General features: G+C 45.4%; 1 protein-coding gene across 2 annotated transcripts in view; it reads left to right on the top strand.

The window, feature by feature from the left end:
• LOC137523104 (uncharacterized) overlaps positions 1 to 13,604 on the top strand; it is a 72,982-nt gene that overhangs the window by 28,929 nt on the left and 30,449 nt on the right. The window contains exons 1-3 of one of the 2 annotated variants that reach the window (XM_068243322.1): positions 3,219 to 3,287; positions 5,799 to 5,972; positions 9,530 to 9,682. In XM_068243322.1, coding sequence (XP_068099423.1) covers positions 5,828 to 5,972; positions 9,530 to 9,682 — 298 coding nt within the window. In that variant the 5' untranslated portion in view covers positions 3,219 to 3,287; positions 5,799 to 5,827. Of the gene's footprint in view, positions 1 to 3,218; positions 3,288 to 5,798; positions 5,973 to 9,529; positions 9,683 to 13,604 lie in introns of those variants that run through there. The other variant, XM_068243321.1, reaches the window with a different exon arrangement.

The raw sequence follows: 13,604 nt of genomic DNA, 5'->3' as shown, positions 1-13,604 counted from the left end.
CAGTAGCCCTTCGGGATCCACCCTCCACCAACGCCTGGACCAGCTATATGAGTGTTTCAGGTGGGGGTGGCACACCAAAGATAATAAGGTCGTTGTTTCATTGTGGTCAGACCAAATTTGATCAATTGGACAGTCACTGTTCTGTCATTCAGCTACATCAGGCGGGCGACCATATGGGCTGAAAAGCCACCATCACCTGCACTCTCGCCATGGTGCGCACCAGTCCAGCACGGCCGTCACTACACAAACGGCTGTTTGCAGTCACTGCATACCTTTCACTGCATCTGTGACTGCACATTGTATTATACCTGGCAGTCAGTGCATAACTTGCACTTGAATGGATGGCAGACTTGCCCTCCATAACGGATTCCCGTTAATGGATTGAAAGTTGATTCATTACAATTAGGGCCTCAAAAAGTCCTCCTGAGTCCTGTATTGTTATTTTTAGTCACTACCTGGGGACGAGCATGCCTGCCTGCTGCCCTCCTTGGATGTGTAGTGGTAGCCGTTTCTCAGGCTCCACCCAGGATTCCATCCCTCATTCCCCGGCCATTACCCGGGGTCACAATGGCAGACTTGTGAAAGGAATGTGGTGTCATCTTTGCCCGCCATAACTGGTTCTCGTTAAAGGTTTTAAAGTACATTCATTGCAAATACAGCAAGCCCTCGATAGTCCTCCTGTATTGTTATTTTTGGTCACTACCTCGGGGCGGGCGTGCATGCCTGACTGCTGCCCTCCTTGCCTGTGTGGTGGTAGCCGTTTCTCAGGCTCCACACCGGATTCAAACCCTCATTCCCCGGCCATTACCCGGGGTCATAATGGCAGACTTGCCCGCCTCCATATGATTCTCGTGAAATTAGATCTTTTGGACTGCCAACCATATAATTGCCCGCCATAACTGGTTCTCGTTAAGGGATTTAAAGTTAATTCATTTCAAATACACAGCAGGGCCTCGAAAGTCCTCCTCCTGTATTGTTATTTTTGGTCACTACCTCGGGGCGGGCGTGCATGCCTACCTGCTGCCCTCCTTGGATGTGTAGTGGTAGCCGTTTCTCAGGCTCCACACCGGATTCAAACCCTCATTCTCCATTACCCCGGAGTCACAATGGCAGACTTGCCCGCCTCCACAGGATTCTCATTGTAGCGGTACTGAACAAGTACACAGCAAGTAGAAAATGTAATTTAAAAACAAAACGTAAGCTTTTTAACAATGCCATGGAAAGTTGATAAGGCAGTCACACATTACCTGACATCACTGAGTGAGGAAGAGCAATCTCGCCATGTTGCGCAGTAGACCAGAATGGCCATCACTACACAAAGAGCTGTTTGCGGTGCGTTACACAGTGAGTTTGGTCTGTCAGTGTAAAGCAGTACTCTAATTACACTCCCTAATTGATGTATACACGTGCAAGATGTTTTAAAGCACTTTAGGCCTGCAATTTAGCAGTCAATGTGATTTCTGCCCTTAAAACGCTGCTTTGCTTTCAATCCAGATTTTTTCCTGGGACTTTTGGCGTATATCCCACTCTGCCATGCCCCCCTCCAGGTGTTAGACCCCTTGAAACATCTTTTCCATCACTTTTGTGGCCAGCATAATTTTTTCTAGTTTTCAAAGTTCGCCTCCCCATTGAAGTCTATGGCGGTTCGCGAAGTTTTTCGCGAACCGAACCTTCCGCGGAAGTTTGCGAACCCGGTTCGCGAACTTAAAATCGGAGGTTCGGCCCATCACTAGTTATGATGCCCACAATTGTTTTATGACCCTTGCAGCATGGACCCCCAGGCTGCAAGAGGCACAATGGATAGGCATGGGTGTGTATGTTACGGCCAGAACCTGCAGTCTGGCCACTTCGGGTTCTGGCTGGTCAGAGCTGGAAGTGTCCGTCGCACTGCGGCCAATACCCAAAATGAATTAATTCCTGGTGGCTCAGTTATACGGTTACTGCTCTGGCTCCTCCCCTTGCCCGCCTCCTATTGACATCTGTCAGCCGAGGACACACGCAATCACACAGAGCCATTCATGCATTGCCAGCCGGGGACACCCGCATGCTTCCAGAGTCGTTTGTTGCAGCAGAGCGGGAACGTTGCAGACATTGCTTCTGCCAGCACCCGTTCTGCCGCAACGAACGACTCTGGGGGAATGCGTGTCCCTGGCTAACAGATGTCAATAGGAGGCGGGCAAGGGGAGGAGCCAGAGCAGTAACCGTATAACTGAGCCACCAGGAATCAATTCATTTTGGGTATTGGCCGCAGTGTGAAGGACACGTCTAGTTTTGACTGGCCAGAACTTGAAGTGGCCAGACTTCGGGTTCTGGCCATAACATGTACACTGGGGGTGGGGCATCAAGGTTTTTCTGGTGCCCCCAAAATGTGTAGTTACGCCCATGTGTTTTGAGGCCACAGTGGATCCTTTTTTCATGGGAATTACAATCCCATCCTCAGGGCTCCAAACACTCACTTGTGCAATGTGTACAGTGTTAAAGAGAAACCGTGATTAAGAATTGAACTTCATTCCAACCAGTAGCTGATAACCCCTTTTACATGAGAAATCTATTCCTTTTCACAAACAGACCATCAGGGGGCGCTGTATGACTGATATTGTGGTGAAACCCCTCCCACAAGAAGTTCTGAGTACCGTGGTATTCCTGGCAGTTTCCTGTCTGTGAACCTGGTTGCATTGTGGGAAATAGCTGTTTACAGCTGTTTCCAACTGCCAAAAAAGCAAGCAGCAGCTACATCACTTGCCAGCAGTAAAAATGTCACCATGTGATAAATGTCAGAATGTAAACCAGGGAGAGGAAAGATTTTACAATGGGCAATCACTGGCTAAATACATAATTATTGTAAAAACGAAGCACTTTTTTTTATTACATTATTTTCACCGGAGTTCCTCTTTAAAGAAAACCTGTACTGAAAATAAAAGTCAAAGTAACCATACACAAGTCATACTTACCTCCCGTGTAGTCTACTCCTCAATCTCTTTCTCCATTCCTGCGTCCTGTTTGTGCACTGTGATCAATGGAATTTTCCGTCCTCCATTTTGAAAATGGCCATTACCCATAACAGCTTTCTGGTCAGCACACAGTTTAACTGTAACATCTCCCACTTGAGCCATAGGGAAACATGGACATTACCTGGTACACCCATTTTCCTCTCAGCTATAACTGACAGCAACTGATATTTTACTGACAGCAACTGATATATTTCAGATCTGACAAAATATTGTCAGAACTGGAAGGGATAATTGTCAGAAGAAAATGGTGAGCTTCTGAGAGGAACTGATGGCAAGGTAACTATGTAATGTTCATTTGAAGTTACCTCATGTGTTTATTTTAAATATTTTTACTCAGTACAGGTTCTCTTTAAGGTCAGTTGCTCTCAGTTATAACTGAAAGATAACTGATTTTCAAAGTAATGCCCATGTTTTCCTATGGCTCAGTTCACACTAAACATGTTTTAACTGAAATCTTTTTCAGGCTAGGTGCACACATAACATAACATGAAAAACTAGGTTTTATGTCATGTTTTATGTTAATATTGTGTGCGTTTTTCGTGCGTTTGTTTTTTTTTTTACTGCAGATGCGTTTTTCAAGCATTTTGCGTGCGTTTTAATGTATTTGCGGTTCGCATCTAAAAAACGCATATGCATTTTATGCAAATCACTAGGAAGACAACATGAAGCTGAAATACATCACATTTTACAACACATGTAAAATGCATGAAAGTGTCTCCATTGACTTCCATTATGTGCGTTTTACTGGCATTCATGCGTAATATGCAACAAAACCAGCTATCTAAAAACGCATACTGTAAAACGCAGGTGTCTGCGTTTTTTTGCTGCGTCCCATAGACTAACATTGCTGCATAAAACGCAGCGTTTTGCGCAATGTTAGCGTTTCTGCTATGTGTGTACCTAGCCTCACAATGTACTGCTAAGGAAAAAAAAATGTACCAATGCGAAACCAACTGATTAAGTGTAAAAGGTCCCTTAGCGACTACAGCTTTCAGCAGCCATCCATGCTGTACATATAGGACAAGCCAGCCCTGGCTGGGGACAGGCCCATGGTTATACATTCTCTTGGAGGTGTGGCTGACATTATTTTCATTATTTAAAGAGGGTACTCACCTCGGGTGGAGGAAGCCTCCAGGTCCTATTGAGGCTTCCCCCGTCCTCCTCGGTCCCATGGCGGTGGCGAAAAAGCTCCCTGAACGGCGGGGATGTAAATATTTACCTTCCTGTCTCCAGTGCAGGCGCAGTATCAGCTCTCCGCTCAGAGATAGGTGGAAATAGCTGATCGCTGTCGGTCGTTCTACTGCGCAGGCGCAAGTCTCCTGCACCTGCATAGTACAGCAGACCCGACAGAGATCGGCTATTTCTGACTATCTCCATGCTGAGAGCTGCAACAGCGCCCCCGCTGGAGCCAAGAAGGTAAATATTTTAACCCTGTCAAATTTGTCTAGCCCAGATTGCGGGAAACTTTGGGGGAGCCAGCGCTGGATTGCCTGCAGCTACAGGGGAGGGGGAAGCCTCATTGGGACCCTGCCGAGGTGAGTACCTCCCAGGGGACGTTTTTGTTGTTACAGGCATAGAAAAAAGAAATCCGCACACAGGCTTGTTGGAACGTTGCCTGAAATTTATTGTTCCACCACACACACATGTAATCTTTGATCTGACCGTAATGGCTGACGATCGTTTCGGGGCCTGCAAGGGGTCCCCTTTGTCAAGAAAAAAAAATGTACATTTTGTTACACGTTCTCTTTAAGGAGGTGGGTAGGAACAGGAAATAGCAAGGCATTGAGGTATTAAGTCAACTTCACTTGACATTATGTACTGTAAAGTTCATTTCCAAAAGTAAAACTTGCAATTTAAACTTATCAGCACATTCACACATTTAAGAAACACAAGAGAGACACCGAGAGCCCAATATAGTACAGTAAGTACTGGTAATCACGTGGATAATGTAAATAGCAATACTCACAAGCCTTGGGTTACCTCATAGGCAACCACTGTAAATGCAAGTGGGGAGATTAGACCCAAGATTAGACATGCAGTGCAGTCAAATGGAAGAAGAAGATTACCAGCGCAATCACCTTCCTTGACTCCTCCTGGGCTGCCTGCGTCCGACGTCAAGCCATCGTCACGTCACCACCGCGTGATGACACCTGATGTCCTGTAGCGGTACTGCAGGCTGTCAGTGCACAGCGCCCATGGAGGAGTCGGCTTTCCGGGCTCTCTTTGCCTGTGTGTTTTCCTGGTCTCTGCTTCCTTCTGGATGAGTGTGAGCGGCTTGTCACTAGTAAGTAGGCAAATCTACTTGTGACCTGTGGCTGTGTGACTGTCCCTAAAGAGTAAGGGTTTGCAAGTTTACGGGGTGGGGGAAAAGGGGGTGCAATTTTTACACCCTTGCCCTGGGTGTAATTTAGTCTAGAAACTGCCCTGGGGATTGTGGAATACAAACAAACCTACACTGAAAAGTCATGCGAGCTCTCTGCTTTCTTCAGTTAATCCAGCAGCACTCAACTTTCTTTTTGTGTTTTATAAAGTGCACAGCAAAAGTGTTTATTTTGGTGGAAAAAAAGCTTAGGGAGCTGCAGTTTTGCACCTGCTACAGTAGAGGGCACCCTTGAGTCTTGCCTGGACTGCTTATGTCCAAAAACGGCTCTGGTGAACACTGATGAATCTGACCCTACTTCAGAGTTGGATTTGCATTGGTACGTAATGTTGTTTGATCACACTTCAACACCGATAAAAACCACAAAAAAACACTGCTTCAACCCTGTATTTTTCTTGTCATTTCAGCCTCTTCCCTAAAGTGCGTTTCCTGTAATATGGTTTATGTTCCTAGAAATGAAGATGGGGCATTTCAGAGGAATAAAGACTTTCTGCCACCAACAATTAACTGCACAGGTGCTTCATCTGACTGCATTGTGGAAGGTTCGGTCTGCGCGTCCATATATGCATTGCGCTTAACGTGTGAGTTTTCTCCACAGAAATGTCTGTAGGATTAATACTACATTGCTGCACTTTCGTAAATCTCTTCTTGCAAAAATCCCGTAACAAACGTATGTAGATAATCAGGCCGAGAAATACTCATCCATGAAGGTCAGTCTCACTCCATCTCTAGCAATTTTGGTCCAGAGGGGGAAGGGGGGGGGAGGGGGATAACATATTCCAGCTGTCTAGACCAGGGCTTTTCAACCTGTTCACTAATTGTACCACTTTTATTGCATTAAAAATGTAAAGTACCACCAGTGTGCCTGCGGAGTAGATCGGACCCGATCATGCTCGGCTGTTCCCGCCAGAGCATGAGCGGAAAGCTGCTACTGCGCATGCATTCACACCGACAAGGAGCTTCTTAAAGCCCAATCTACACGATATGATTCTTTGTGCGATTCGATTACGATTCTATTTACGATCCGATTAAATCCGACATGTCCGATCGGGATTCGATTCAAATCGATTTGCCATTGCAAAACAATAGCAAATCGAATTGAATCCCGATCGGACATGTCGGATTTAATCGGATCGTAAATAGAATTGTAATCGAATTGCACAAAGAATCGTATCATGTAGATGGGGCTTTAGAATCCAGTGGTTTCCCCCTCCCGAGGTAAGTACCCCGGGGCACTTTCTTTTTTTTTTACAGGTACACTTTAAGAAAAGTGGGAACATATGGGAGGGGAATAGCCGGAGGCATTGATGGAGTGATGTCTCTTTCTGTATTTGATGTATATCCGCAGTCACTGTGCACCATTCGCCTGGCTGTCTCCTCACCGCTGAGCTGAGGTCTGAAGTATGCCGCGGGGCAGCACAGTGAGGAGCAAGCAAGGGGGAGCTGAACTTTGTGGAGGCTAGACGGGACAAGAGACAGGCGGGTAATTAAGTGACAGGCAAACCCGGAGTGTACCACCTGCCCAACAGCAAAGTACCACTGGTGGTACGCGTACCACAGGTTGAAAAGCCCTGGTCTAGACCACAGTGGCCACTTTTCCTCCTGGAGTGGATAATGAACCCACAATGGCAGCTGGGTCAATATCCAGATCAAAATACCTTCATCCAGTGGCGTAGCAATAGAGAATGCAGAGGTAGTGACCACACCAGGGCCCCTGGACTAGAGGAGCCCATTAGGGGCCCCCATTCATCCATCTCACTTTGCATTAGGGCTATACTGGTAATGAACACCTATGTATGTGCATTGAATAGTAGTAATACTAAACTAACCATTTCCTTGCTCTGATGACATCTCTCTGACTCTGAAACTGTCCTTTGTTGGTTTTGGGGCTTCATATCAAAAGAGTGCTTGTAGCCCCATGTAAAACTCACACTGGGGCCCAAGCAACTCAGCTAGGCCACTGCCTTCATCTGTTAAATGTGACTATGATCAGCTCTCATGGCACCGTTGAACATAGGCCCAGTGACAGCTGCAGGCTCTCCAATGTACAAAGTCTATGCAGTTATTGGTCTTCATATGGCCGCTACCCCTAATCGGTAGCAAACTGCTTTGCACCAAATGACTAACAGGTTACATGCCACGGGATTACCCTAACAGAGACAAGAAGAATGGAAAGGAAAAAAAACACTACAACATCAAGAGGGAGAGGCAGAGCCATGGCAGAGATTGGACTAACGGCAGTTAGGACAGAGCTGGGGTAAAAGTCTGAGGTCAGGACTGGCCACTGAAATAACGGTGCTGAGGTTACAGTCTGAGGTCATGACTCACGGTAAGCTCAGAAGTGTAGTCAGGGAGTTTGACAGTATGATATTGATGGGACCTTAGTTGGTGGGACTGGACCTTGGGTGCTGAAAAGTACAAATCTGGCCCTAGCAGCTCTAGCATATTGGTCCACTTCTCCACAAGAAGTATGGCTGGAGCTAAGAATACAAAGCACAGGCCAGCATCCCGTTCAGTTTGCAGATTCTCCTATTAGTAGGAGGCAGAACCGTGATTGCAGGAAAGGTCTCGTAGATCAAGCACTGTGGCTGAACAACATGGGAAGCTGTGAAGAGAGCTACTGAGACTGGCTGGTATCACCAGCCTGAATGTTGAGGGAGCAGTGGAGGGAACAGAGGAGGGTTGGCTACGTTTACTGCTGGATGCTGCTGCTGGATGTGCAGGAGAACGGAATGGTCAAGCACAAGGTGGTGCTGCCGCTCTGACTGGTCTGCTGCTTGCACCAATCAAACTCCATCAAGTGTTGGTTCTTCAAGTGGCAATGGAGGCCTCCATTTTCAAGCTTTGAAGACACTTTTCCTCTTCGCACCTTGAAGTGGCATAGCATTCATATGGCAATGCAAACATCCGGGGCAGACAGTGTTTCTTGGGAATTTTCACTACAGTCATTTATCGAAAATGCTTTTTTTTATTTTGAGAAAATATTTTTCAAGAAAATACATTGTATTTTTGCATTTCGATCAGAAAACATTTTTTTCAAAATCGTGAAAATAGTTTATTTTAGCGTGAAAATTTTAAAAATCACAAACCTATTACAAAATGATTTTTAATGGCATTTTTAATTCAAAGTTGAATTTTACATTATTTCCGTGAAGATTAATGAAAAGAGAATATCGCCATTTTCGCTCACCACTGGAAGCAGACTTGTCAAAATACTGCCATACGGCTGTGGTAAACAGCCACTTACAGCTTGAAGGGGGTGCAGCAGTCACTGTGGGTTGGGAGTGGGTGGTTTCAGAAGCAGGCTGTGGCTGCTGGCTTCCACGTCCACTGGAGGCCCTGCCCCTGGACTGCATGATGTGCTGCCCCACCTTCTGCCTTTTTTGTACCACCACCACCTCATCCTATAAGTGACAGGCCAGAGTGACAGAGGAGAATGTGGAGTGAGCACCTCCTCCTCCTGCAGATCCTCCCCATCAGGCCCCAGTTACACATCTGCTGGCTGCTGACTGTTAGCGAGAGTAGGGTCAGATTTGCTGCGGATAGGTAGGGAAAGCATTAGCTAGGCCTGTGTTCTTGTTCCTCACTTACTGCGAAAGTACCCCAAACAGCCCTTTTGAGGGCTAGCGCATCAGTCTCCTGTGTTTTTTGTGTGTGTGAGACACTCCACAGCCCACTGACATCCAGAGCTGTGCATAATGTGATTTCTGCCCTTTAGGGATTAAAACCCGACTTTGCATCAACTTCGTAATTATTGGTGGGACTTTTGACATGAATCCCTTTCCGACACCTGTCCCGGTGTCGGACCCTTTGAAACAACTTTTCCATCACTTTTGTGGGCAGAAACCGTCTTTGTGGGTTTTAAAATTCTCTTGCCCATAGAAGTCTATGGCGCTTTGCCAGATTCGCTTGTCCGCAAACATTTGTGGAAGTTCACGATCGCTGTTCGTGAACGGAAAATTCTATGTTCTCGACATCTCTACCTGTGAACCGTCCCTTACAATGCTTAATGCGGATAAAGAAAGCTTCTGGTTGTCTCTGTAGAAATTATAATTTTTCAGAAACTGTTGTGCTTGAAAGTAAAAAATATTGATGATAAATTAAAAATAACATCATTAATTTTCCTTCCTTTTTACAGATTCTGGGAGCTCTGACTTTTTTCTACACAAGACCTGCCTGCCAAGTAAGGAGGGATGCGGTACAAGTGAGAGCCTTACGATTCCTGGATTGAAAGTTGCATATAGTGTCACCTGTTGCAGTGAAAACGAGTGCACGCCTCAAGTTCCAGTGTGTAAGGGATACATCTAATATTTTAAGGAATATTTTTACTATACCTAAAACATTGTTTATTAAATCCTCTCTAAACAGTTCATGCTGTTCAGCTAGCTGCACTATTCGTTTTAATGCTGGTGTTTACCTAATCTTTTCACTGATCCTCTCCATGGGCCTGATTCAGAAAGCTTATCTGTTATATTATCTCACTGTAACGATTGCGGAATTATTTCCGTGATCAGCGCACAGGCTGCGCACTGACACTACGGAAATCCTCCACAAGCGTGTAATTTTAGAGAACCCAGCTTGGGTGCAATGTACCTGTAGAGGGAGATTCCCACCGGCAGATGGAGCTGTGGAGTGCAGACGAACACAGCCTCTGCACAGCCACAGATGCCAGACGGGAATTGAACGAGTTGAAGCAATGCAGGGCTGGATAGCCCTAAAAGAGAAAGAGCATAGAGACAGAATGAATGTGTGTCCACCAATCTAGTCGCCACCCAGCGACGGTGAACACACATCAGCAGAAACAAAGTATGAACTCAATTGCAAGACTGCGATTGCCAACAGTGACACAAGATCGAGCAGGACAGAGCACGAGAGTAGCAAGAAAGGCAAAGCAAGCAACATCAATCAGAACATCAAGGAAAATAACAAACGCTAGCTAAACGCGAACACCGCACTCATTTGCAACAGCGAACGCGTTTAAGACATGATCACCGCGCGTTAGGCGCCCAGTGATAAGCGTGCCGCCCTAACTAACCAATGAACCACAAACATGAAATAGAGAACGCGAACGCTTGCTAAACGGTTACCTCACCGAGCCTACAGCAAGCGTTCGTACCAGACAAGACAGACAGATGGGGCTACCAGTAGCAACCGCAGCTCTGGCTAGCACCCCTAAGGCAGAATACAGAAGGAACCACCGCTGCTATCGCTAGAGCGGATGCGATCCAGACAGACAAAGAGATGGGGCTACCAGTAGCAGCCGCTGCTCTGGTTAGCACCCCTAAGGCAGAATACAGAAGGAAGCACTGCCACTACCACTAGGGCGAATGCAATCCAGACAGATGGAGCAGCCAGTAGCAACTGCAGCTCTGGCCTACACTCCCAGACAGACAGAATGATTTCCTGTCGACCGCCGCTGGCGACAAGACAATCAAGACAGAGAGACAGAACAAGGTAATACAGATAATACAACCTGACTGCACTAGAAGGGATGCCTAGTGCAGTCCCAAGGAATTACTCTAAGATAATCTTAGCAAACAATAGCAAGGCTGATACTTCAGGAGAGTTAGCAGGAACAAACCATCATGACCAGCAAGGAATTCTGGGAGCAAAAGGTATTTATACTGCAAGCCATCAAAGGAGGCAGCCAGGCAATTTGCATGACAAGTATATGCAAATTCCTCACCAGCAGAGTAACTGTAATGATTGGTGTCAGCAAGCTCAGATATTCTGATTATTGGTGATCTGCAGTATCACCAATAATACAGATGCTATACCTGATTATCTGGTGATCTGCAGAATCACCAATAATGCAAGTATAGCGTGACACGAAACAATCGTATGCAAGAGGGTGCTAGGTACAAAAGAGTATCTCTATAGGGCACGGAGATACAACCTCCAGCAAGCTGGAACAGCAGACAACAATAATAATATACAGTGTAAATTCAAGTCTGTGGAAATATCCACCACACCGTAATTCCTCAGAGGTGTGGTTACCTCTGAATGGGAACCCCGTGTGTGAGATCCTCCAAAGGACGGAGTGGAGGAGTATCGGCCTCTAGCAGCAAGGGTTTGCTAGTGGCGGTCGTCTCAAGAGGCAAGCCTCTGATAGAACCCTACAGTGGGAGACGTTCCACTGAAGGGAGAAAGGTCAGACAAAATGAGGTTCGGCAAGAGATCAGGCGGCAGCAGTACAGAAACGTGAGACAAGAGAATAGTCGGAAACCAAACCAATAGTCGATAACGGTTCGTGCTGGCGTAGTACAGAATCAGGAAGCAGAAGAGTAGTCAAGACAGGCACAGAATCATACACGATAAATCAAGGCAGTATAATATGTGTATATATTGGCGATAAACCAATACATAACACAATCTCAAATACAAGGCAGACTAGGTCTGAGTGCTGACACAGGGTATCGCAAACACAGACGAAGTGTGACTGAAAAACACTTCCTTATATACTGCCTGGGAGAGAAGTCTCCACCCCAAGCAGCAACCAATCAGAGCAGGCTAAAATGTCAGCTGACCTCCAGGTCAGCTGACACACTTTCTAAGAGTATAAAGGCGTGTCTGTCGTGCGCGCCCGCCCCCTAGAGGCAAGATGTCAGAGCCCTGGTGAGCAGCATGCTGGTGAGTTTGGAGCAGAGTGCTCGGAAGGGTTTGCGCAGCGGATGCGGACGAATTTCCACATTCCGCGTTGGAAGGTCCGCTTGCCGGACTGGATGCGACCATATTTCCGCAATCCATCCGGCGTTGCTGATTTTTCGTTACAGTAACTCTGAAACTTGCAAAGCGAAGACAGGTCTCTTTTCCAGAGACCTGCAACACTCAGACCTAAAGAATGGACAAACAGCGGTCTACCTGTGCAGACAGCTGAGCAGATCATTACACTCACCTTATTTATTAACTCACAATTTATCTCTCCTTAAATGACTTAACTCATTATTTACCTCTCCTTATCTAACTTAACCCATGGTTTAGCTCTCTTTATTTGACATAACTCATGGTTTAGCTCTGCTTATTTGACATAACTCATGGTTAAGCTCTCCTTATTTGACATAACTCATGGTTTAGCTCTCCTTATTTGACATAACTCATGGTTTAGCTCTCCTTATTTGACATAACTCATGGTTTAGCTCTCTTTATTTGACACAACTCATGGTTTCGCTCTCTTTATTTGACATAACTTGTGGTTTAGCTCTCTTTCTTTGACATAACTCATGGTTTAGCTTTCCTAATTTGGCATAACTCATGGTTTAGCTCTTCTTATTTGGCATAACTAACGGTTTAGCTCTTCCTATTTGGCATAACTCATGGTTTAGCTCTGCTTATTTGACATAACTCATGGTTTAGCTCTTCTTATTTGGCATAACTCATGGCTTAGCTCTCCTTATTTGACATAACTCCAAAGTTTTGCTCTCTTTGACATAACTCATAGTTTAGCTCTCTTTATTTGACATACCTCACGGTTTATCTCTCCTTAAATGACTTAACTCTTGATTCACCTCTCCTTTTCTAACTTAACTTATGGTTTAGCCTTCTTTATTTGACATAACTCATGGCTTAGCTCTACTTATTTGACATAACTCGTGGTTTAGCTTCCCTTATTTGACATAACTCATGATTTAGCTCTCCTTATTTGACATAACTCATGGTTTAGCTCCTTATTTGGCATAACTCATGGTTTAGCTCCTTATTTGGCATAACTCGTGGTTTAGCTCTGCTTATTTGACATAACTCCTGGTTTAGCTCTGCTTATTTGACATAACTCCTGGTTTAGCTCTCCTTATTTGACATAACTCATGGTTTAGCTCTTCTTATTTGGCATAACTCATGGCTTAGCTCTTCTTATTTGGCATAACTCATGGCTTAGCTCTTCTTATTTGGCATAACTCATGGCTTAGCTCTTCTTATTTGGCATAACTCATGGCTTAGCTCTCCTTATTTGACATAACTCATGGCTTAGCTCTCCTTATTTGGCATAACTCATGGCTTAGCTCTTCTTATTTGGCATAACTCATGGCTTAGCTCTCCTTATTTGACATAACTCATGGCTTAGCTCTCCTTATTTGGCATAACTCATGGTTTAGCTCTCCTTATTTGGCATAACTCATGGTTCAGCTCTCTTTATTTGACATAACTCATGGTTTAGCTTTTCTTATTTGACATAACTCATGGTTTAGCTCTCCTTATTTGACATAACTCATGGTTTA

This window comes from Hyperolius riggenbachi, chromosome 6 (genome assembly GCF_040937935.1).
Source record: "Hyperolius riggenbachi isolate aHypRig1 chromosome 6, aHypRig1.pri, whole genome shotgun sequence".
NCBI lineage: Eukaryota > Metazoa > Chordata > Amphibia > Anura > Hyperoliidae > Hyperolius > Hyperolius riggenbachi.
This window is presented reverse-complemented; position numbering and strand designations above follow the sequence as displayed.